The sequence below is a fragment of the Meriones unguiculatus genome, chromosome 7, assembly GCF_030254825.1.
Source record: "Meriones unguiculatus strain TT.TT164.6M chromosome 7, Bangor_MerUng_6.1, whole genome shotgun sequence".
In the NCBI taxonomy this organism is placed as follows: domain Eukaryota; kingdom Metazoa; phylum Chordata; class Mammalia; order Rodentia; family Muridae; genus Meriones; species Meriones unguiculatus.
The window spans coordinates 35,689,934-35,714,384 of record NC_083355.1 but is presented as its reverse complement, the minus strand read 5'-3'; the positions used below and the strand labels follow the sequence as shown (position 1 = coordinate 35,714,384).

General features: G+C 50.8%; 3 protein-coding genes and 1 long non-coding RNA gene across 10 annotated transcripts in view; 1 reads left to right on the top strand and 3 right to left on the bottom strand.

Annotated features, from left to right (window-relative positions):
• Window positions 1-3,525: 3,525 nt before the first annotated feature.
• Mrm1 (mitochondrial rRNA methyltransferase 1) lies at window positions 3,526-11,425 on the bottom strand. The gene is made up of 5 exons (XM_021648384.2): window positions 9,792-11,425; window positions 9,504-9,597; window positions 5,777-5,909; window positions 5,581-5,700; window positions 3,526-5,410 (listed from the first exon to the last, which is right to left on the bottom strand). Exons 1-5 carry the CDS (start codon window positions 10,313-10,315, stop codon window positions 5,331-5,333), a joined length of 951 nt encoding a protein of 316 aa, XP_021504059.1. The 5' UTR covers window positions 10,316-11,425; the 3' UTR covers window positions 3,526-5,330.
• Window positions 11,426-11,577: 152 nt separating this feature from the next.
• On the bottom strand, window positions 11,578-19,595 carry Dhrs11 (dehydrogenase/reductase 11). Its single transcript, XM_021648378.2, has 7 exons — window positions 19,209-19,595; window positions 16,285-16,494; window positions 13,966-14,060; window positions 13,207-13,336; window positions 12,531-12,623; window positions 12,284-12,349; window positions 11,578-12,171 (listed from the first exon to the last, which is right to left on the bottom strand). The coding sequence occupies exons 1-7, from the start codon at window positions 19,563-19,565 to the stop codon at window positions 12,130-12,132; spliced, it is 993 nt and encodes a 330-aa protein (XP_021504053.1). The 5' UTR covers window positions 19,566-19,595; the 3' UTR covers window positions 11,578-12,129.
• On the top strand, window positions 18,102-24,282 carry LOC132655184 (uncharacterized). Its single transcript, XR_009592861.1, has 3 exons — window positions 18,102-18,366; window positions 20,196-20,290; window positions 23,898-24,282. It is a non-coding gene; the product is annotated as an uncharacterized LOC132655184 (long non-coding RNA).
• Ggnbp2 (gametogenetin binding protein 2) overlaps window positions 22,747-24,451 on the bottom strand; it is a 36,604-nt gene continuing 34,899 nt past the window's right edge. For all 7 annotated transcript variants that reach the window (XM_060387095.1, XM_060387094.1, XM_060387092.1 and 4 more), the window contains one exon: window positions 22,747-23,373. In XM_060387095.1, coding sequence (XP_060243078.1) covers window positions 23,170-23,373 — 204 coding nt within the window. In that variant the 3' untranslated portion in view covers window positions 22,747-23,169. The remainder of the gene's footprint in view (window positions 23,374-24,451) is intronic.

The window sequence follows — 24,451 nt, the reverse complement described above, 5'->3', positions numbered from 1 at the left end:
CAGTAATGAGCTGGGACCTGCCCTTCTCCCCAGAGAGGGAGAGTGAGGGGAGAAGGAGGGGTCCCTGGGCATCTTCTGACTTCAGAAGTCCCCTTACATCATCATTGTTTCATTTCAATCGCAGGACAAAGCCCACACTTACTGGGCACTTACTATTTCCTGTGCATTGTGCCCAAGTCTCTTTCATATATCTGATTATGAATCCTCCCCTTTAACCTACATAGTTTAAACCTTTATCATAAGCACCATCTTGCTTGCAAAGGAAGCAATTTAGCTAAAGCCAAGCCAACATGGGAACCTGGGACTGTCTGGAGTCTGTGTGCACAGGGCGGTGCATGATAGCGCACACTTGTAACGCCAGCCCTCGGGAGGCTGAGGCAGGGAGACAGTGAGCTCAAGGCCAGTGCTGAAGATAGAGCGCAAATGGTACACTGTTTGCCCAATATGCGCTAGGCCCTGGGCCTGATCTCCAGCATCACATAAACCTATCATCTAAGCACTTCAGAGATGGAGGTAAAAGAATCCAGGAGTTTAAGGCCAGCCTTTACTACATAGTCAGCTTGAGGCTGTGTGATACCGTGCCTAAATAAAATTAATTAAATTTAATTTAAAAAGCATTCTCTGTGCTTTTGGTGGCGTGCACCCACTAAGGACGCCACACATCAAGGCAGGGCTGGGGTGGGAGATAAAGGCAGCGTGCCCATCACGTGCCCTTGATCTTCTAGAGGGGGGAAGAATGAAGAGTGGGCAGGATTCCAGCCCCACCATTAAGGCTTCCTGTCTGTTCTCTCCTTCCCAGGCGTCCAGCGATCATGGAAGTGAGGGTACAGCTCTGCCCACTGCCTGGAGGAAGGAGAGGGTAGTGAGCTCTGCAGGAGTGAAGAGGGATGCCAGGAAGACCCCGCCTCCCACCTCAGAGAAGGAGGGGCTGGCTGGGGTGCTCTGAACAGAGGCCCTGTTTGTAAACATCATTAATCAGGGATTAGCAGATGGGCATGCTAATTGCACCTGTGGATGTGAGAGACCTCAAGGTTGATTACATTTACAAACTGTGGGGATCCCTGGTGCCTGGCCCTGCAGGAGCAAGTAGCCAGGATCTAGCTTAGGGCCTAGGTTTGGGGGAAGGTTTCCAGTCTGGGTGGCCAGGTGAGGGGAAAGTGGGATGTGGAGAGAGGGTGGGATCCATTCAACTATTGGGAAAATTCCAAGTCAGCTTCCAGCCCTCCTTAGACCTTCAACATCTTAGCCAGGATTAAAGGGAAATGGGGGGTGGGGTGGGGAGTGCTGGCCGAAAGGGAGTTCTGCAAATGTTTCAACAACTCCCAGGATCCCAGCCTAAAGCACTGGGTTACAGCTGGGTGGGGCCCTACAACCTCTGGGGAAACTGAGGACAGTGTGAAAGAGAAGCACATCCCAGTGGCCAGGCACATCTTTGGGTGCACTGGGGAAACAGCAGCATCCTCCAGATGTGGGTGGCGGCCTTTCCTTGTGTGCTCTTGCAATCCATTCTACTGCACCCACGTCTTATAGACCGTGGAAACAGGGAGGCCTGGATTTTTTTTTTTTTTAAGATTTATTTTTAATATACTCAAGTGCCTCGCCTACACATGTTGTCTGTACGCCACTGGGTGCCTGACGCCAGAAGAGGGTGTCAGGTCCCCTAAGACTGTTCCAGAACAGATGGCTGTGAGCTGCCAATCAGGGCTGGGAATTGGACCTGGAAGGGCAGCTGATGTGCTTGGCTGATGAACTGTTTCTCCAGCCCAGTTTGCTTTCTTATACCCTAGGACCACCTGCCCAGAGGTGACACCATCCCTGGGTGGGCTGGGAGCTCCCCCATCAATTATTCATCAAGGAAAGGTCCCACAGACTCGCCTACAAGTCAATCTGATGGAGGCATTTTTCTCAGGTGAGGTCCCCGCCTCCCAGATGACTCTAGTGTGTCGAGTTGACAAAACAAAAAACAAACAAAAACCAACAACCAGCCAGTACACTGTTAGACAATCTCGTAAGGACTTCAGTTCTCACAACAGAAATCCCCTGAAGTCAGCCTGGGCACCCAGAACCTGAGGTCTCGGGCTCTTTCCCAACCTTCTTAGTTGGAAGAGTTCCGTTACCAGGGGCGCAGGACAGCTTAAATTTGCTAGAGGCTGTACGGAGGATAAGCCTATAATGAATGGTATGTCAAACACTAGATCATTCTGAGAGCCACTAAGCACCATCCAGGAAGAGAGAATAACCACCACCCCACCCCCCTTTAAAAATCGAAACAAAACAAAGGCATTGCTGTAGTCTGATACTGGCTATGCAAAACAGGCTACTCTCAAACTCACTAACACTCTGTAACCTCAGCCTCCTGAGTGTTGGGATTATAGGCTTGCACCACCATGCCTAGCATGACAGTGATTCCTGAGCCCAGTGGCATGACGCCAACTAGGGAACTTTAAAAAATATTGACAAAGCCGGATGTGGTGGCACACACCTGTAATCCCAGCACTCAGGGAGGCAGAGGCAGGCGGATCTCTGTGAGTTTGAGGCCAGCCTGGTCTACAAAACCAGTCCAGGACAGCCAAGGCTACACAGAGAAACCCTGTCTCAGAAAAACCAAAAAGAAAAAAAAAATATTGACTCATGGGCGCACACATGAGTCAAGCACACAAACATACACATAAAAAACAATTCACACTTTGTTCATTTGAAACAGGGTTTCTCTGTATAGCCCTGGCTGTCCAGGAACTCAGTTTGGAGACTCACCTGCCTTAAACTCACAGAGATCAGAATGCCTCTGCCTCTGGAGTTCTGGGATTAAAGGCAGGTGCCACCAGGCCCGGCAAAATTAAAACATTTAAAAAAGAAAGAGGAGGGGCTGAAGAGATGCTTCAGTAGTTGAGAGTATATACTGCAATTGCAGAGCACCTGAGTCCCAGCACCCATGCCCAGCAATTTACAATCACCTGTAACTGGTCTGTCCTCTTCCGGACTCTGCAGGCATCTGTATTCACACCCACACAGAAACAAGCACAATATAGAAAATATACATAATTAAAACAATTTTGAAAGGAAAAAAAGCAAGAAAGAAATGACTTGGGTCTGGTGGCTAAGCTGGTAATCCTAGATACTCAGGGGCCTGAGGCAGGGGGATTGCAAGTTCAAGGCCTGCCTGGGCTAGAGGATGAATCCAGGGACCCTGTTTCAATAAAATAAAATAAGATAAAGAGGGTTCACAATCTAGCTCAGCAGTAGTGTTTGCCTAGTAGGAGCGAGGCCCTGGCTCCAATCCCCAGGACCTCCAAAAGAAAGGAAGTTGGGCAGGTCGGGTGGCTCAGTGGGCAGAGGTGCTGCTTGTCCTCTGGCTTGGTGACTTGAGTTCAAACCCCTGAACACACAAAAAAAGAGGATGTCCTCTCATCTCCACATGTGCTTTGGCACACATACCCAAAACGCACACATGCGCATGCACGCGCGCACGTGTGCACACACACACACTCACAAATTTGTGAAAGAAAGGCAAGCGTGACACCTGGCTCCTTCCCTGGAGACTGTTATTTAATTGATCTGGTGTCTCTGGGCATTAACAGCCATCCCCTTCCACCCCAAGGCACAGGCAATGTTCAAGATCTCTATTTGAGTTAATAGAAATGACAAGACAATAAAAGAGAAAGAACCAAATCCTTTCAGCAGGCTCTGAGTGAGGCAGGGTCTGTCGGACTCAAGCTCAGTGGACACTAGAGCTTGCGCAGCAGCTGGGGACAGAGTTCAAGATGGAAATGCTGGTGGGGAATGGTGTTGAAGGGTTTGCTGTCTTTCTTGAAAGGTTGAGGTGATCGTGGGCCCTGATGGTTCATCCTCATTGTCACTAACCCCTGGTTTGGAATCCCCTGGGAGACGCACCTAGGGGCATAGCTGTGCTCCAGAGAGGACGGAAGGAAAATCCGCCTGAGTGTGGGCAGCACCACCCCACGGCGGGGGTCCTGGACTAAACGAAAAAGGAGAAAGTGAGCTGAGTACCAGCATCCACCGCCGCACTTCCGGTGTGGTAGCAAGTTCCTGTTGTTCTCTATATCCTCCGAGGATACAAAGGTGTGGAGGCAACTTGTCCGGGTCTCACGGCAACCAGGGTTGCGATCCAGGGGTTGTGGTCCCCCGACCCCTCGCTGAGGGCAGTCGGAGATGATCCAGCCACGTGTGGACAGTTTCCGTTTCATAGTGGGAGATGGGGTGCAGACTCCCCGGCACCTAGTGGGTACATCTCACTGTGCTCGGGACAGTTTCTACAGCCAAGGCTTTTCCAGCCTAGGGGCTCAGACGTAGCTCAGTTGGTAGAGTGCTTGCCCAGCTCGCACAAAGCCCTGGGATCCTTGCCCAGCAACTTATAAATTGGGCATAGTGAGGTATATCTGAAATTCTTGCATTTGGGAGGCGGAGGCAGGAGGATCAGAAGTTCGAGATAGTTTCAGCTAAAGAGCAAGTTTTAGGACACACTAGGTTCAGAGGACATGAAACCTTGTCTCGAAAGAAAGAAAGAAAGATCTTACTGCCCAGGATGCGCCTGCCCCTCCCAGCACCACACAGCAGCTGCTGCGTTGGGCTTGTTTCTTTAAAGCTTAGGTGTTCCAGCGCGCAGCCCAGAGTGAGACCGCTGCTCAGCAACGTCACTTCTGCTCCACTTGTGGGAGCCTGGAGGCGAGGACCAAGCCTAGTGGTCCTACAACAGCGACCCCAAGTCACGGCCTCTCAGACTCAAGGGCAAGGGCTTGGGTGATAGGTCCCCTCCGCTGGGCTGGAGTGGCCAGCATGCGGGGGCTGCTTGCTAGTCTCCCTGTCTCCAGAGGGGTTGCAGAGAGGTGTCTCCCCGACAAGCGGCTGCAAAGTTATGGTGCAGAGAGCAAGACTGCCACCTAATGGAGAGACTGGGCTCCGCTGTTGAGGACTCCCTGGATGTGAAGTCCATTTTATTTCATCCTCCTCACCCTGAGGGGTAGGGATGTCATAGTCCCATCTACATCCTCACCCTCACATGCCCAGATGACCCCTCCATGTCTGGCAGGATCCAGGACAGACAGACACTATCTGCCCTAGCCCATCCTGGAAATGAGCAGACTACCATTTCCAACTGGAAATTCGACTTGTTTTGGTCTCTACCGCAAAGTCACCCGACTGTAGCCAGTAAACAGGCTCTCGCAGGCCGAGAGCCCAGCACATCCAAGCCTGAGGACGGACGTCTGGCTCGTGCTGACTCTGACTCGCCCGCATCCGGCCTGTTTCTCTGCCCATAGTGGCAGTCCTGGGTACTGGGCCTCTCTGAGTCCTTCAGGTGTGGCTAAGGGTCGTCAAGGGTTGTCTTGGAGTTGTCCTCGCTCCTGTGCTGGGAAACCCTTCTTCTGGCTGCATATGGAGTGTAGCAGAATCCCTAAGGGGGAGGGGGAGAGAGGATCACGACACACGAAGGGCACACTTGTTTTGCACACACAGCAAATGAGGCACAGGGAGAGCAGTTTGTTCAGGACAAGTCGGTGAGAAAGCGAGAGGCAGGAGAAGCCACCCCCTTGTGACTGGGCAGGAGGGAAGGCATAGACTCACCTGTGGCCACGGAAACATTCAAGGACTCGAGACCAGGAGGCAGGGGGCGCCTTGGCAGAATAGTAAGGAGCAGCTGGCAGGAGGCAAGAACCTCCTGGGACAGCCCGGAGCCCTCATTACCTGCAGGACACGAGACGGTGTTAGGGAGCCCCAGCCAGATGTCCGCATGCTTAGAAAATAGGCAGAGCCTACCTACCCAGCACGAGGAGAGTAGGCCGGTCCCAGACAAACTCTAAGCAGCTAGTGATAGGGACCTTGGAGGACTGGGAGACTTCAGGACCTGGGCAGCTCACCGTGCCCACCACGAGCCAGCCCTGCTGGGCCTTGGCCTGAAAGAGAGAAGAAAACACCGTGCCCCGGTTCACCGAATCTTCATCAGAGCCACAGCTGCCGAGGAATCCAGCCTGTACATACACGCATTCACTGAGAGATACCTTCAACTGTCAGTTAGGACCTCTGCCCGGCCAGGATCTGCTCTGGGCACTGAGGTCCCAGACTGAAGTCCCAGCTGTGTGGCAGGGTGGCGGCTGACATCCCCTTTACACTGAGAGCGGATCTGAAGAGAACTGAGTGAGAATCTTGGAGACAGTGGAGGGAGAAGGCTCCAGGCAGGGAGAGCTGCAAGTACGGAGACACGGAGACACAAAGGCCCCGTCTACCTGTCATACCTGAGGAGTGGTAAATTGGCTAGTGGGAAAGTCAAGCAAGCAGAACAATGACCACACAGGTTTAGGTCTCGAGGGCCACTAAGGGCCGCTGGGAACAGGACTTTCCTACTGACACAAAAGCTTTGAAAGGTTTGACTTGGTTTTGGTTATTTAGATTTGAGCTTATGGGGCTGGAGAGATGGCTCGGTGGTTAAGAGCACTGGCTGCTCTCCCAGAGGTCCTGCATTCGAATCCCAGAAACCACACGGTGGCTCACAACCATCTACACTGGGACCTAGTGCCCTCTTCTGGCGTGCTAGTGTACAGACAGACAGAGTACTCATATACAAAAATAAATAGATCTTAGAAAAAAAAAAAGGTAGAACATGTAGAACATGAGCTCACTATGAACCCCAAGCTGGCCTTGAACCCATGATGATCTTTCTGTCTTAGTCTCTCAAGGACTGGAATTACAAGTACGTGCCACCAGACCTAGTGCTTTGAAAGGCTACGAACAAAAAAGCAACACAATCTGACTTCGCTCTCAACGGAATCACTGTGTGGCCTTGACGAGGCCCAAGCCCTAGCCCAAGTGGATGTGAACTTGAACTAGGGTAGCGGAAGAAACAATGAGAAGTGGGGGTGGTGTGGCAATAACGTGAATAAAAAGGCAAAAGGGGGCTGGAGAGATGGCTCAGAGGTTAAGAACACTGGCTCTTCTCCCAAAGGTCCTGAGTTCAATTCCCAGCAACCAATGGTGGCTCAACCATCTAGATCTGCTGCCCTCTTTCTGGCATGCAGGCACACATAAGTAGGCACATTATTGTATAATAAATAAATAAATCTTAAATAAAAAAAGGCAAAAGGATTTGGGGACAAAGCTGTGAGAACAAGAAATCAAAGATATTTTCTGGGCTGAAAAACTGATCTGGGTGGGCCTAGAAGAAGAGATGGTCAGCCCTGGGAAGGGGGTGTCTGAAATGCCCACTATGAGATTGGGGTTGGGGGAGGCCTGAAGCAGAGGCAAGCAAGTCTGGTGTATGGGGGCGGGGGGTGATAGTCGGTCAAATAAAGATGGACTTTTAAGCTGGAAGTGGTGGCACACACCTTCAATCCCAGCACTCAGGAGGCAGAGGCAGGTAGATCTCTGTGAATTTGAGGCCAGAATCGGCCGGGGTCTACAGAACAAGCTCCAGCACAGCCAATGATACACAATAAAACCCTGTCTCCAAAAACAAACAAACAAACAAACAAACAAACAAACGAGGGAGCTTAAGCCACAAGAGGGCTCGGTAGTGAAGGCACTGGCTACCAAACTGAACCCGCATGGCAGGAAAGGGCCAACCCGAGAGAGTTGTTCTATGACCTCCACACACACGGAGTAGTGCGTGTACCCGTATGTATGCGCACACACAGAACTTGAGAGGCTGAGACAAGATAATGAATTTGAGATTAGCCTGGGCTACAGAGCCAACCCTTCTCTCAGAAAGCTAAAACAAGGGCATAAATACACCATGAAACTAGATCAGGAAGGAGCATTAGGCCAGTTAACCTAGAAAGAGGCTCAAGGACTGACACCTGAGACACCACAGTGTTTGCAGGTCACGGGATTTGAGGATGCACAGACAGGCAAGAGGAAGGCCAGGGGGGCGGCGTAGGGTGCCACTCAGGGGCAGCACGCCTGCCTCGTGTGGGAAGCTGAGTTTGATCCCTAGCTGAAAAAAAGGTGAAGAATGAAAAAACGGAAAGGCCGCCTGTGCCAGAGGCTGTGGACTTGACTGTTGAAAAAACACGAAGGACCCCGGTGACTGTCACAGACTGATGCACTGTGAGGGGAAGGATCCGATCAGCGTGAGGACAGAGAGACACTCTCGGCTCCCTGGAGAGGGGCTGGCATCGCCGGAGCAGGCTCTGGTGGGTGGGAAGGAATGTGGTACAGTGCTCAGATGTGAAGAGCGAGGCTTAAGGGTGTATGTACTCTGCGGAGCATTTCGAGAAGGGTGAATTCCATTTCCCGCCCGGCTCCACTGGAGCTCCTCAGAAGGGGGCCTGCCTGTGAGGTGAAGCCAGAAGATGCTTCTAGACATTTGTTGCTCAATATGAAAACCAGTGGGCACACCGGACTACTTCCTAAAGATTTTAGGAAATAAAATGAGGGCTTGTCTGCACGTATGTGTGTGTACCACATGTAGCCTGATGGAGGCCAAAAGAGGGCATCGGACCCCCTGAAACTGGACTTACAGATAGTAGTAAGCCACTAAGTAGGTGCTGGGTCCTCTGGGAGAGCAGCCAATGCTTTTAACTGCTGAGCCACCTCTGCTAAGCCCATTAAGGACTGAAATATGGCTGGTCCAAATTGATATGTATTATGTATAATCACCTTAAAATGGGATTTAAACTGAACGTGGTGGCACATATCTATTAAGGAGGCTGAGGCAGGGGATTTCTGTAGCTCTGAGGCTAGCCTGGGCTACATCATAAGACACTGGCTCAATTTTTTTTTCATTAATATTATTTAAAATATGTTTTAATAATATTTTGGGTATATTGAATAAAATTATCTGTTTCTTTGTACTTTTCTGGTGTTTTGTTGTTGTCTTATTTTGTCTTTTGAGACTGGGTCTCATGTAGCCAAGGCTGGCCTTGAAATGAATGTTTTTCCCGTCTCCAGCTCCTAAGAATTACAGCTATGTACTTTTCAGTGTGGTTACTAGAAAATCTGAAATTAGACATTGGCTTGAATATAAGTTTCTTAGGCAGCTTTCCTCAGCCTCTTTTCAAGGTTATTTTCTCACCACAGGGTCAGGGGTCGGGGTGTGGGAACCGGGGACAGATGGAGGTCAGGGCTGCCAAATGTGAGGCAATGCTGCCCCCTCGTGTCTAGCCAGGAGAGCACAGCTGAAAAACGCTGAAGTTTGGCCCTAGCAAAGCCTTGTTCAAAATCGCTTTCAAGTCGAGCGTCTATTTCAGGTACCCACGTCTCCCGTCCACCAGGGCATTGCTGAAGACCCCGGGGTGTCTGACATTGCCTTGCTGACGCAGGTGGCCAAGGCGTGCGGTAAAGGAAACGAGGTGAGGAAACCCCTAACTGCAGGCGATGCTCCATTTGTGACTTTAAAGACCCCAGGATCCTTTCCAGTGGGCGTCCATGCCACCACGTCCCCTTCTCTCCTTCCATCCCGCCCCTACCCCCATCCACTGCTAGCTATGAGTGGCTTCAAGAGGCCGAGGTAGACTGATGACATCGCCTCTTCTTCCCCTCTCGTCCCACTTTACCTGCAGAAAACCGGCCAGGTCAGGAGCGGCGAACACGTCCATCACCTCCATAGCCCCAGCGCTGGCCTTGCTGACTACTGGAGTGAGCGGGCAGCTGCAAAGGTCCCCCACGATCCGTGTTAAACCCGAAATCTCCAGGCTCGCGCCCTACCCTCCCCCCCGCCGGGGTCCCAAGGGTTTAGGGGTGAGAACAACCCGGAAAGAGGGACGAGGGATCCCCCGCTAAGTGCTTAGGGACTTGGCTCCGCCTCCGGGTGGTGCACAAACGGAATTAAGGGACGTCCGTGCCTGTTTCTCCTGCTGGTGATGACTCTGTCTACTCCGAGGAAGTGAGCGGAGCGCAGCACGGCCCCAAGATTCCGGGGATCCTGGAGCGCCTCGAGGACGAGCCACAGCTGCTGAGGGTCGTCGCCTGGGCTCGCCTCCGCAGCCTCATCGCAAGGCCGGGGCCGCAGGGGGCTCACCTCCATGCACACGCCCTGGTGCACCCCGTAGCCGCACAAGGCGTCCAGTTTCCGCCTCGTGGGCCGCAGGACAGGGATGCCCTGGGCCTCGGCCACCCGGAGCAGCTCGGCCCGCTCCCCCTGCAGCCCAGCCTTACCGGCCTGGAGCAGGAGCCGGGCCACATGCCGGCGGGCGGCCCGCAGGGCCAGGAGGCACGGGGACAGGCCGAACAGGCGTTCCAGCCGCTGAGCCGGCGCCAGGTCGTCCAGAAGCAGGCGGCTCAGCTCCTCCCCGCCAGGCCGCGCCACCCCGGAGAAACGGCGGGCCAGCAGGCGACCGAAGCCTCCGACCGTGCAGAGGGATCGCATGGCTCCAGCAGCGCCCGGGACTCCACTAATGGACAGGTGAAGACGCCTTGGCCTCCCACACCTCGTCACCTCACGCAGGACAAACTGCTCCGAGTCCCCACGGAAAGATTGCCCACACCCTGACACTCGAGCCGGGACGCTCGCCGCCCGGACGACCACGTGGGTTCCCGGCTTCCGGAGGCCCGGTCCCTGCCCGCTGACGCACGCGCGTGCTTGGCGGCAACCACATCACCACAGCACCCCCTACAGGAAAGGCTCGCACTCCCTCCCCCGCCGCTGGCGAGAGGCTCTGGGGACGCTGAGATGGGATAGCCACATACCCTTACTCTTCTGCAAAGACCAGTTTAAGCCGATGGGTTGGCCACCCTGTTCAGTCAAGTTAATCTTGGTGCCTTCCTCTCCACATCCAGGCACATCATCAGATCTTGGAGATTTTCCCAGAGGCTTATCCTGTCAGACCCTCGGCACCAGCCAGCCGAGCCCCAGTGTTTCCCATTTCTAGGCAACTGAAGTGAAAAACCCTATGGTGTGTCTGCTGACAACTGATGGCCTTTGGCCCATGGCAATGCTGGGACTCCTTTGCTCACTGCCCTAACCCCTCCCTACTTTTTCAGCCTAGTGGTTTTGTTTTATTTTAAGCCCCTCCCCCTTTAAAATCAATGTCTCACTAAGTAGTCCACATGGATGGCCTGCAACTTTTTTTTTTAATTCTTTTTATTTTTATTTTTTATTAGTTTATTCACTTTGTATCCCAGCTGTAGCCCCCTCCCTCCTGAAACTTTTATAGTCCTGGCTGGCCCCGAGTGTTGGGATTAAAGGTGTGCGCCACTATGCCCAGCTCCACTTCATTTTATTTTTCAAATTCTTTTATGCGTGGGGGTGTACTGCCTCTGTGCATGGCTGTGCACCACGTGTGTGCCTGGTGCCCCAGGAGCCCAGAGGAGGATGTAGGATTCCCTGGGACTGGAGCCACCATGTAGGTTCTGGGAATCAAACTTGGGTCCTCTAGAAGAACAGCCAGTCTTCTTAACCACTGAACCATCTTCCCAGCCCTCTTATTGTTTGTTTGTTTGTTTGTTTGTTTGTCTATATATTTTTTGAGACATATGTATCCTTGGCTGGCCTGGAACGGACCTTCTCCTGCTCCTACTCCAGAAGTGATGTTCCAAATCTACCCACCTTCCCACTTACCTGGAAGGAATTCTGAGACACAACACTGATCAAGAAAGGGTTAAAATTGAAAGACACTTCTGAAGCCGGGGCAAGCTGCGATCTTTCTCTTTAATTGTTGCACTGAAATGTACTAGGAGACAGACCCTGATATTCTGTAGCCATGGTCAGAGTGCGGTGAGGACCCCAGGATAAGAGCCAAAATTGGGCTGAAGAGGTGGGGAGTGGGGAAAGGGGGCCTGGAGCCCTGGGTAACCACACAGCTAAAACATGAAGTCCTGTCTCCGCTACCCCAACCCTAAGGGGTAGGGGGCAGGATACAGGAAGATAGAACAGTGCCCTCTTTGCCACATCCCCTCCCTAAGACAAAAGGACAAGGCTGAGAACAAAGGCCAAGGGGCCCCAAGAGGGGGACTCTACCCCCAAGAAGGGGAACAAGTTAGCAGATAAAACACTCACGACTATGCCTTCTCTCCCCAGCCCATTTTTTTTCACATTTGTAATGGGAATAATCTAATGAATTTTCTATCCCGTAGAGGGGTGGATACAGAAAGTAAGATCCAGGGTCCAGAAATCAACACCTAAAATCCAGAGGCAGGAGGCAAGCCATGGAGGGTGGGGAAGGTAGGAGCTCCCACGCAACACTAGGTCACCTGCTCTGTGGGCCTCATCTGGATGTCTCCAACCTGTGGAAGGACGGAGGTTTGAGGCAGCCACCCCCTTCAGGGACTCCCTGCTGCCCACACCTGGATGTGGTTGGCCTCCTCCCAGTGGGTAGACAGCTAAGGCAAGACTCACCTGAACATGTGGGGGGGTGCTGAGGACGTAGAGGACAGCCTCAGCCACATCCTCTGGTTTGAGACACTGAGAGCATGGAGAAGGGCGGGTATTAAGACAAGGGCAGAGCTGACCCAAGTTCCTTCCTGCCTCTTAGGGACTCTAACACCCATATTCCTACCCCAGCCCTCCAGGAGTGAAAAGCTAGGCGGAGGGTGAGGGAGCTTAAGGACCGAGTGGCTTTACCAGGCCCAGAAGGAGGACCCACCTTTATATGCTCATAGGTGGCAGCTGCTTGCTCGGGGTCCTTGTCATGGAGTTTGAAGGCAAACTGTGTCTCCACCAAGCCTGGAGAGATGCACTGGGCCAACAGAGAGGTCCTGTTCAGCCTGAGCTTTATCAGGCCTTCAGGAGGTTGAGAAGAAAGGGTAGAAGCCACAGGGCTCCTGCTTCACAATGACAGCTGCCTCGCGTCCTCCTTCCAAAGTGCCCACTGAGAGTTCCGGCTGGCAACTCTCACAATACTCTGTGCTACACACAGAGCCCTCCCTAGGTGTTTGCTTAAGGCTTTACAAAGTGCTGTTCCTTTAAGCCTCATTCCACTTCACAGATGTGAAGACTGAGGCTTAGGGAGGTTCAGTGATCTACCCAAAGTCAGGGGTCTTCTAGGGAAGAGCCCAGAGTGCTGGTATTCAGTCACTGTGTCATTTCCCTCAGCCTCACTACTCCATGTTCCCTTCAGGTCAGCCCTGTCCCACTCAAAGTGTAAGTCTGACCTTTTCCTTTGGGGTGAGTGAAGTGAGGTGACTTGTCCCCGAAAGGAGAGCAGTGCCTAGGCCTTGTGCACTGTTGAGCCCAGGGACTCTGAGCAGGCCTTCCTGGGCATGTGCAGGTGGGAGAGCTGGGCCCACATCGCTCCCACCAGGGCTAGACCACAGCCTCACCGTGGCCCGGATATGGCTCTGGGCCTCCAGGAGCTCTTGCCTTAGTCCCTCTGTCAATGCAGTGACGGCATACTTAGTCGCACTATAGAAATGGATCACAGACTGGGGTGGGACTCGGTGGCCACACATGCTGGGTAGAAGAAGGGAAGGGGAGAGAGGTGAGGGTGAGGTTCCACAGACACTGGCAACGCTCCTATTGTCCTGGTCAGCCTCATTACCTAGAGGCTGACAGGGAAGTCCTGTTAGGGGAAGGGAGGGACGGACGACTCTACCCCTACAGTCTATTGAGTCTAGTCTCTGTGGTTTACACAGCTCCTGCAACCTGTCCTTCTGCTGACTATGTACTCACTCGTGCAGTCAGACAGGGTGACCGAAGCCTCGCCATGTTGTCAGTGTGCTCACTGCTATGTGTCCACTGGGAGATCTCTGGGGTTGGTGCAGACCATGCCCCAATAGACAATGGGCTCTCCTATGGTAGAGCCTGTACAGTCTCTTTGTACCACAAGGTGGGCTGATCCCAGGGCCTGAGGAAGACGCACAGTCCCAGGAGAGTTCCCAGGCACTGGCTATGGAGGGCAGAGGCTGAGCTGCCCAGACAACCAGAGGCTGGTACTTCCCTTTGTCAGAATCATTCCACTTGAATATTAGATCCCTATTTTACTACCGAAGAAACTGCCCTCTAGAGATGAGTAAGCTGCAGCAGATAGAGCGCTCTCTGGGGGGTGAGCCATGATCTGAGAATCAGCCACCTGGCCTCACCTGTTGATGTTAATGATGTGCCCATCGTCCACGTTCCGCTCCTTCATGGACTGATAAGCTTCCCGAGTGCAGATGCTGAGGGCCAGCACGTTCACCTGTGGGCCAGGGAAAGCAGTGGAGTGTCTCCAGTCTGGGCCCAGTGAGCAAGTGAGCACCGTGGGTGGTGGTGGGGTAGTAGCTGCCCTCTCTGTGGGTGTCCTGCCCCTCACAGCAGAGTCCACTGGCTGAGTCCTCCTAGGGACCTCCGCCTTGGGGAAACCAATCTTCCTGCTCAGCGACACAGTCCAGACCTAATCCCTCCTAAACAGACTGAAAACCCTCCTGAAATGGCCTAAGTCCTTCTCCTCACACACACAACCCAGCCCCTCTCCCTCTGCTCTCCTCAGCCATACTGTTCCCTTTTAATCCCCACCCATCATGTTGGAGGAGGACCGCACACTGGCCTTTAACCTATACCCTGGCCACAAGCCCAGGTGTGGGGAATCTTCGGAGGGTGGGATCACATGCCACTCCTGGCACAGCTGACCTCACGTCCCCACCCTTCAGAGAGTAGGGCTCTAAGGAGCTATCTGCTATGACGAGGCTGTCTGCTATCTGCTCCACCCATTAGCCTTGCCAGAGAGGCCAGCAGAGATAAAGCCTTCATCGGGTCCTCCAGCCTCCCTCCTCTCCAGAGGAGAGGATCAGCTGGCAGATTAGCCGGTTCACTTTATCAGGTGTCACCCAGGCACCAGGGCAGAATGCCCTCAGCGAAATCCTGCCTCAGTGCTTATGGTAGCAGCAACACTAGGATATTAGGATGCAGAAACGGCTCAGCTTGTTTCCTGTCCTCTTAACAGGGTGGGATTGTGGGGCATATGAAGGACACACAGATCCCTAGGAGAATGACAGAAGCCTAGTAGAATGGGGCTAATGGACTTGGGTGTTGGCAAGACAAAGGGGCCTTGGGGACTTGGGACTTCCTCTGGTTTAGATATGTGCCTCTACACACAAGGGCTATAATTCTGATCTCCCAGAGGACAAGGTTTCATTCTCATGGTTCACTGTTTCACTTGCAAGTACCTGTTAATACTAACCTGCTGATAGCATATATAAAGAGGACTGTGACATTGCTTTTAGCCTCTCAAATGGTTTCACACCCTAAGGCAGTGGCTCTCAACCTTCCTAATGCTGAGACCCTTTAATACATAGGGTTCCTCATGTTGTGGTAATCCCCAACCATTATTTTCATTGCTGCTTCATAACTTTAAGTTTGCTACTGTTATGAACTGAAATGTTTTTCAATGATCTTACATAACCCCTTTGAGTCATTCAGTGGCCAACACAAAGAGAGCTCGACCCACAGGTTGAGAATCGCTGCCGAACGCCACCCCACAGCACAGCCCAGAAGTTGGAATCACGTCCTCAAGGCTGTGTTTGACCTTTACATACTCTTATTACGTTTATTTATTTACTTAATGTATGTGAGTGTGTGTGCGTGTGTGCACACCTACACGCATGCCACCGTGCCAACACGAAGGTCAAAGGACAACTTGTGTGAGTAGGCTCTCTTCTCCCGTCGTTTGGGTCCTGGGTCTTAATGGTAAAGTGCCTTCATCCACTCAGCCATCTCACCTGCCCCTGGCCTGCACATGCTCTGAAGCATGCTAAAGACTCCCCATTTCTCGAAGAGAAATCAAAGATCTGCCCATTCTGCAGTGCAGGGACTAACCTGGGTCTGAGCAGGGGCCACCCCTTACGAGGCCATGAGCTCTCCCGCACTCTGTAGACCACACCTAGAGACAGTGGAGTTTGTCTTGAGGATTTAGGTGTGCTCATCCCAGCTAAATGCATCAGGACTGTAGCTCAGAGGCTGTCCTGATCTCGCAGTTACACAGTTACAGTGGGGCTGAGTGCAAGCCTAACCTCTCTCATCTCTATTCCCTGTCTACCCCCAAGACCATGTTCCCAGGTATCCAGCCTGGGCAGGGACATCTGATAAACTACAGTTCTCTGGCAGTCTTTCCCCTATCACAACCAGTCTAGAGTTTAAGGACTATCAGGAGTAGTGAGTGGAGACGAGGTGGCACACACCTGTAATCCCGGCACTCAGGGAGGCAGAGGCAAGAGGATCCCTTTGAGTTCAAGGCCAGCCTAGTCTACAAAGCAAGTCCAGGACAGCCAAAGCTACACAGAGAAACCCTGTCTTTATAAAACAAAATTTAAAACGTCCCAGTGGAAACGGAAACTCCCCATCACTGGAGCCCTCTGCCTCGTAAGGCCCTGGTTTCCACTCTCCTCTTCCCACCCAACCTCCAGCCCCAGTTCTGGAGCCCTTACATTGAACATGTCCTTCCAACCTCTGGTGCTGCCTGAGAGCAGGGTGTCAGGCCGAGCCATGCCGGCATTGTTGATGCAGATGTCCACGCCACTGTACTGAGATCGGACAGCCGAGAACATGGAGAGGATGTCCTCCTCGTTTGACAGGTCACATCTGTAGGGGATCAAAGTCCCGGGGTAGCCTGCACTCTTACATTCAGCAGCCAGCTCCTATGAAACCCAACAGGGGTCTAACTGGGGTGAGCTGCTCACTCCCATACCTCCTCACCCAGAGTCAGCCTTCCCTCCCAGGTGGCTAAGCCAAAACTCTCCAGTGGCAGCCACCTTTTAGCCATAGGAGAGAGGCAGGGTCTGCCCATCCCCAAAGCTTGGTCTGTTTGGTCAGAGTTCAAGGGGTTAGGGACACTCCCTGAGTGAAGGAGAGGAACAATCAAGCAGACTGAGGAGGAATCTCACTTAATCACTGAAGTCTTCAGTGCTAGGGAGAAAGAAGTGGACAAGGGTCCTGGGAATAGAGGAAGATTTCTCTTCTTCTTCCCCAATACCCAGAAGTAGGTTTATATATGCTTCTGGCTCCATATCATTCTTCCACTAGTGCCAAGAGGCCCTGAACTGGTTACCCCAGAGCCCCAGTTTTCACCTTCTCCTTAGTGTCAGCCAGTCCCTCCCAGAGGGCTCCGTTCTGAACTGCCACCCTTTCTTCATGAAAGGCAGACAGAACTTAAGATGAGTCCTATTCATAGCTTTGGATGCGGCTCAATCTCCTCTTTATCCGTAAGAGCAGTCAGGGTGTCAGGACACTCTCTAACGCCTAGTGCCCCCTCCCTCCACCCCAAGTTTTTCCCACCTACCCTTAGTCAGTCACTGCCTCGAGACACTACCTGTGAAAGTCCTCAGCACACACTGTGGAGGAAGCGGTGCCACTTAGTGTAGAGGGAACTGGCATTCAGAAGTTGGAAGAAAGCAGGCTGTGGAGGCCAGCGACTGGGTGCTTGAACCTTGTGAAGGTGACTGTGTAAGTGTGTAGGGGAGGGGCAGGGGGGATGGGACTGCCCTAGAGGAAGGCCAGTTTGGCCAACTGCCCTGGCATGGAGCCCCTGCCTCCTCCCCAGAGAAGCTAGAAATAAAAGACATAATCAGGTGAGCAAATAAATTCTTTTCTGCTTTTGTTTTCTGAGACAGGGTCTATGTAGTCCTGGCTGTCCTGGAGCTTGGTATGTAGACCACGGTGGCCTTGAACTCACAGAGCTCCACCTACCTCTGCCTCTCTAGTGCTGTGTCAGGCTCTTTTCTGCTTTAACTTTCTCTGAGTTCAAAAGCTGTACCTCTCTGGGCTTCAGAGGCCCCCTCCACCTGATTTCACTGTTCATGACCACCTCAGGGAACAATATTTCTCCCAGTAGAATGCCAGAACCCAAACTTAGTTTTATTAGCAGTGAATTAACCAATCAATAAAAACAGTTGGTGAGCAAGAAACCCAGGAATTCACCCCACTCCAGACTAAAAATCCCCAACAGAAAAGCTGTGCTGGTGTGTAGAATACTCTCCTCCCTGTCATTGCCTCTCCTTGCTTGACTTCTGCCATCTCCATCTACTCTCCAAAATGGCCTGAAATCAGTACAGTTCCTACAAAACAAAGAGGTTCTAAAGATGAGGACCCATCCATGGCGTGAATGATCTGCCTGGAGATTCCCTCGGGATTTACCTTTCCTGGCTTAGGGTAGAGAAGTGGAAGAGGAGAAGAGCGTGGCTTCAGAGTTGGGGAATCAAAACTAAAAACAAAACAAACAAAAACAAAACACAAAAACCCGGTTGTCCAATCCCTGGCCTTAATCCTCTTGGCTCCAAAGCTGGGGTTTGGCCCCGGTGCTTCTCCAGGGAAGGGGAGGGGCAAAGTGGAGCCATGGTGGAGCCAGGTGACCTTGGGATTATCTGAGAGGCTGTAAAGCGTACCTTTGGTCAGTAGCTGGGGAGGGGACGGTCCTCCTTCCTGCACACCTTCTCCATTTGTCTCCACCCAAGGCCTCCTCACCCCTCTCCTACCTGAGGACTTTGAGCCATGGTGAAGATAGAGCCCTGCAGGTAAGGACTAACCCACACATCTGATGGTGCTCCTGCCAGGGCAAATAATGGGAATTTCTCTTGTCTTCTCCCAAATGGCCATCTCCTCATCTTTTCTGAGATGCTGCTGCTCATAACTCTGGGAAACCCCAAAAGCATGTTAAGAGAAAAACTAGAGAGTTCTGGATCCATAACACTCTGTCTTCTCAAGACTTACATGTCCAATGTCCTATTTCACCTATTAAGTCCCACCTAGGAAAATGAATCAGAAAAAAAGAAAAGCATCTATGATTCTAGTCACCATCTGGGCTCACGGCAAGAGTTGAGCCTCAGATATGAACTGAAAGGAGAGCTAGCTCCTACCCTAACCCCACACTCACTGGTGGGTCAAACACTCAGGACCTCTAGCTTCTTGCACATTGGTTGGTCAGCACTTTACCCGCTGTGGTTTGGGTGAGGTCTGGAGAGGAAACTAAGCTAGCCACTAAAGCTAGCCAGTTTTCTTTCTTTCTCCCTGGCTGTCTACAGTCCTTGACCTCTGGCTTCCCGTTTCACCTGCCAGGATGGGGGCAGAAGATGGCAGGAGTAAGGGAAAGTGAATGCCAGGGGTCAGGGATTTGGCACAGGCTATCAGAGGCGAATTGCTCTTTATAAAAACAGGACTGAGGGAGAAGGAAGGTCTTCCCCCTACTGAACATCCATCACTCCTGCCCTCAAGGCCGTTGCAAATGGCCCTAAGAGGGTAGCTGGCTGGTGAGAGCAGGGTCATAGCCTGGTTCCAGCCACCCCCTCCCCCACCCGGAGCCTTACCCCGTGGAAACGACGTCCCCCAGAGCGTCCCCCTCTGCCCAGCGGAGCCTTACCTCGATGTTGCCAACGGTGCGGGCACAACCTACCACCTTCAGTCCCTGCTGGACTAATGCCCGGGCCACGGCCGCGCCGATGCCCCCCGAGGCTCCCGTCACCAGCGCCAGCCGGTCGCGCCACCGCTCCATGCCGGGTCTGGTCATGGTCCCGAGCCGTCTGCCTACCTCGTTCGGCGAGCCAGGCACTGGAATCGCGGGGCTTCGTCCTGAGTCACAGAGGCTCGGCTGTTCCCTGCTCTTTGTTGGGGCGTGTGCCGGAATCCTGCAAAAGTCGGAGCAGCACCTAGACCCACCCCCATGCGGGCCGGCCTTAGGCCGGGACTCCGCCCTCGGGACCTCCGCACTGGGCCACATAGCGCCGGAGGACCGCCGCTGCCCGGCTGCCCTGCTGCCCTGTACCTTGAGCAGCCGCGGGACCGCCCCTTCCGGCCACGCCCCCGCGCGAGCCCGTCCCTCCCGCGACTGGCGGAAACCGCGGCGCTTCGGAGGGCCCGCCGGCGCGGGACGCGGCCTGACAGCTCGTGTTCTTGTGTTCTTGGTGAGCGCTTCCTTTTGTTGTGGAGAGCCGCCAGCCGCGAGGAAAAGGGCGCACGCACCCAAGGCCGCCTTTGCTCAATCAGTCCCCCTTCCGGAGGCCTTAGGGCAGGATGAGGGACCTAAAGGTTACTCCAGTGCCCTCCCAAACCACTGGTGACTGATAGCGAGGATTCAGTCCAGAAAAGTTCAGGTGTCTCTGCCTGCAAGCCCAGTTAACCTGAGGAAGGGCTATTATACACAGTACCCGATCTTTTGGTCTTATTAGCCAAGAAGTAAATGGTTAAAATACCCAAATACTGCATTCTACTCCTAAATGGCCCCAGTCTCCAACTGTCCTTGACAGCATCCACCCCAGCACTACATGGGTGCAGTGTTACAGGATGTAGTGCAAGAGCTGACAATTTCAACACCACGTGGTAGGCATATTTACACACATCTCTCTTGCAGGAAACTCCACATCGGTCCTTACATATGCTGAGCAACAGCTTTACCACACGGCTATCTGAATCCAGGATTGCTGGAGACGGACAAATAGTTCCAAGGTAGGGCACCTACCAACCACACAATCACACAAGCATGTAGATGCAGCACCAGAAGGCTGATGCATAATTGTAAATTTGAGGTTACCCTGACCTCAAAAGAAAAGAGGAGGGGAGAGAAAAGGAAGAGAGAAAAAGAGAAAGAAGGAAAAAGGAAGGAAGGAAGGAAGGGAGGGAGGAAAGAAGGGAGAGAGGAGGGAAGGAAGGAAGGAAGGAAGGAAGGAAGGAAGGAAGGAAGGAAGGAAGGAAGGAAGGAAGGAAGGAAAAGAAAGAACAAACCCAAACACTTGGGACTAGAGATGGTTCAGTGGTTAAGACTTCTCTTAACTAGCCACTCTTTCAGATTCAATTCCTAGCACCCACACGGTAGCTTACTCTGGCTTCAGTTCCAGGAAATCCAACATTTTCACACAAACATACAGGCAGTCAAGAACACTAATGCACATTAAAAAAAAAAAAAAAAGGTTACAGGGGCCGGGCACGTGCATGCCTGTAATCCTAGCCCCCAGGGAGGCAGAGGCAGGCAGATCTCTGTGAGTTCAAAACCAGCCTGGTCTACAGGGCTAGTCCAAGAAAGCCAAGGTTACACAGAGAAAGCCTGTCTTGAAAATAAATTAAAAACCCCAAATATTTCTCATTCAACAAACATCCATTTGGCTAACCTTCATATGGCCATGCAGATCTCATGTAGCCAGGAGTAGAGTGCAGCTGGCAGAGTGAAATGTCTAATAAAGAAAAAAGTGCCTAGCTAACTAGAGTATCTTTCCAGAGTTGTTGGATATATTGCTTAGTTTTAAAGACAATTCTGGTTGACCAAAGAAATGTCATCAACTACCTGAGCGTGGTGGCTCACCCCTATAAATACACTATGTACTAATGGGACTGAGGCAAGAGGGTCACCTCCAGTTCAAGGAGTCTCAGCGGCAGTAAGGTCTAATTGACAAAAAGAAAGAAAATGTCAATGATGAAAACTGGACCTAAGCCTGTTATCCATTTGAAATATAATTGATAGGAAGCCCCTACAATTCACTCCAGCTCCACTGGCCAGACATGATGTCCTACTACTTTGTCTGGGGGCCATCAAGTGTATCACACAGGCACAAAGCCCAAACTATGCATTTGTGATGCTATTCAACCTAGTGTGTTCATTGTATGTCAAGTGCATTTGTATGGAAGTGTCCAGGGATGTGTGTGCACAGAGGAAATTGGTGTGGTTCCTCAGTAACTGTCCACCTTTCTTTTATGGCGTATGTGGCGGTGTACACCTTTAATGCCACAACTTGGGAAACAAGCAGGCAGGTATCTCCACGAGTCCAAGGCCTGCCTGAAGTACATGGCAAGTTTCAAAACAAAAACACCCAGTACATATACACATTTACTGATGGCAGACATGCATGTCACATATGGTCAGAGGGGTTACGTTCCCCGGCTTAGTTCTCCTCATGTGGGTCCCAGAAACCAGATTTTTTTAAGAATGTGCATTGGTAGTTAGCCTAAATGTATAACTGCCATGTTGAATGGTAGGCTGGGAATTGAACCAGGGTCCACTGGAAGAGCAGTCAGTGCCACCTTTCTAGCCCCCAGATTTGTGTTTTAAAGCCTGGTGGCAAGAACCTACATCACCTTATTGGCCCCACCTTGGTTGAGACAGGGTCTCTCTTTGGCCTGCAGCAAGAGCCCAGTAGGTTGGCAAGCCAATTAAGTCTCACGGATCTGACTAATGGCCGGCACTGGGTTTTTTCTTTTTCAAAATTGATTTTTATTCTTTGAGAGGTTCATATAGTATATAATGAATTCAGTCCTTTTCTTTTTATGGCCCCATTACTCTACCCAGTCTCATTTCTTATGCAACCTGTGGTGGGTTCTCTGGGGTGGAACTTAGGTTCTCACAAGCATCTTACTGAGTTATCCCTCCATCACAAATCTGACCTATCAAATGACAGCAAAATGCTAATGCTGGCAATCTTTCCCCTTCAGTACTCAGAGAGCTTGTGACAGCAGTGAACTGTAAAAATCCATACCGAGTTTATGTTGGAAAACAATTAAGGCTGAGTAGGCATGTAACACAAACCACAATGTAGTTACTCTCACACATCCTTTCCTCACAGTCTTGCAAACTGATTAACAATTTTGTTTTCATTCTTTTATGTCAATATGGACCTCTCATTTTAAGGTGTTTCTGTTACCTTTGGGAACTTCTAGCAATTCTTGAGATGAGAATTGGAAAGGAAGATACTAGCCAGTGTTTAAAGGCATTTATTAAGAACAAGACTAGAAACTGCTTTTCTCAGTCGTTAGGTCTCATCAAAGGAAGGATTCTGTCTTGAGCAGTCTGCATCTCTAACCTCATTTGCTCTTCATGTTCTCTCCACCAACAATGACCAAGTAACAAAGTTCACAAGTGGCAAATATTAAAGTACCACCACACTGAGTAGAAACATGTACACCACATTCTACTATGCGTATTAATAAATACTCTTTATTTTAAATTTTGCACATTGCCTTTAACATTTTGTCCAGACACTTTGCAAGTGGATGTCTACTGTAAACCATATATCCAGAGCTCACTGTCATTTCTGTACAGAGGTGTAAGTACAACATTACTTTTGCCACTAAGTTGCTTTAGTAAGTCTCACAGGAAGAGAAACGTTTAATGAAGAGATGGCTTAAATCATAGGCAGGCCTGCACAGCCACGCAACTAAAGACACAAGCCTGAAGAAAGAACAAACGAATGAGGTTACCTCCACCATCTCCCAAAACAAGGAATCACATTGATTTAAGATAAAATTTTGCCAGAAGTCACTAAATTAAGAGTTTTTAAAAGAGAAGGCGCAGTAGTCATCTTGAGTGTTTCATTGAAAGACAGAGCTATTTTATTTATTTAATTTGCTCCAGCCGTTGTCAACCAGCCACTACAAATGGGCCTCTTGTGGTCATTTAAGCGGCAGTATTTATTAAATTTCTCCTTCAGATGCTGTCGGTATTGTTCTCTATTGCTGTAGAAAGACTGGTTATTAGCCATAAATGACTGTATTTCATCTTGTGAGATAAAGATCTCCTCATCTGAAGTACATTCAGACTCATCCTGCAAATTAAAGCAGTAGTTAAGACCATGACAAAGAATTCAAAATGCTATGCTTGGTGGGGCCACTACAAATTAAAACAGCCTAGCTTTTGGTTTCCACCCAGTCAAACAATCTCTAACTGGAATACTTACAGAATAAGCACCATGCAACCCGTCTTAGAAACTAGTGAGAATAAATCTAACTCAGCTTGGTTTGAAACACGAATTCTGTAATTATCCCCTCTATACCTAAGCCTATCACCATACTTCTCTACCTTTAAAAACGACTAGAGATAGATACAACTATCTATCTTTTTTAAATGACCAGACTTCTCTCTAGCTGGTCCTATGTTTCAACTTTTATTTATCTCTACAAATTACGTAAAAGATAACTTAAAAAGTATGTTATATTAGAATCACCATTAAATTTTACATGTATAAAAACAAAACAAACAACAATAAAAATCCTTAATATTCCAAAAGACACACTTCCACCAAGGCTTAAATAATGGCAGGGATAACAATCTTTTCTTTTCATGATCCAGCACACACTACGCAGTGGGACATTGGCATCCAATACAGTTCAACTGAAGCCTCATGAGGTGAAATCGACTTACAGCCCCACAGCCAGTCGGACTTTTCTCCTATTTGCCACTTGACGTAATTAACTTGGAATGTAAGCTTTAGTTCAGAATAAGTTTTTGTTTTGGGAGGAGGGTCTTGTCCCAGGATGGTTTCAAAGTCCCTATGTGGCTGAACATGAATTAAACTCTTGATCCTTCTGCCTCTTCCTTTGGGGTACTCATTCAATGAGCGAGACGATACTCATTCAATATTCTTTCCAGATCTAGTAGGGTGGGTACTACACTGTCACTTGGTGAAACTTGCTTACAGGAATTCAAAGAGGCCAAATCCTAGACATGATGCCACTTCTCACTCTCCCCAGCTGGTCTAACTTTGAAACAAAAATAAGATGATGTGCTCCAGAATAGTTACAAAAGTCATGAGTGGAAGAACAGAAATAAAGTCACCTTTCATTTCTTAACTGCTCTCTGTTCTCTACCTGAAACCTTCAAATATATCCCCCAACTCATAGTAA

Bases quoted from the DNA above. Each gene is read 5' to 3' on its own strand.
- Mrm1 (XM_021648384.2), bottom strand. From the start codon at position 10,315: ATGCGATCCCTCTGCACGGTCGGAGGCTTCGGTCGCCTGCTGGCCCGC. The intron at 5,910-9,503 runs GTAAAGTGGGAC...TCTCTCTTTCAG, and splicing joins ACCTGGCCGGTTTTCTGCAG to GCCAAGGCCCAGCAGGGCTG. The intron at 5,701-5,776 runs GTAGGTAGGCTC...CGTGTCCTGCAG, and splicing joins GCCTACTCTCCTCGTGCTGG to GTAATGAGGGCTCCGGGCTG.
- Dhrs11 (XM_021648378.2), bottom strand. From the start codon at position 19,565: ATGTGGCCCAGTGCGGAGGTCCCGAGGGCGGAGTCCCGGCCTAAGGCC. The intron at 12,350-12,530 runs GTGGGTCCTCCT...CCATGCTCTCAG, and splicing joins CCACCTATGAGCATATAAAG to TGTCTCAAACCAGAGGATGT. The intron at 12,172-12,283 runs GTGAGTCTTGCC...GTCCTTCCACAG, and splicing joins GCACCCCCCCACATGTTCAG to GTTGGAGACATCCAGATGAG.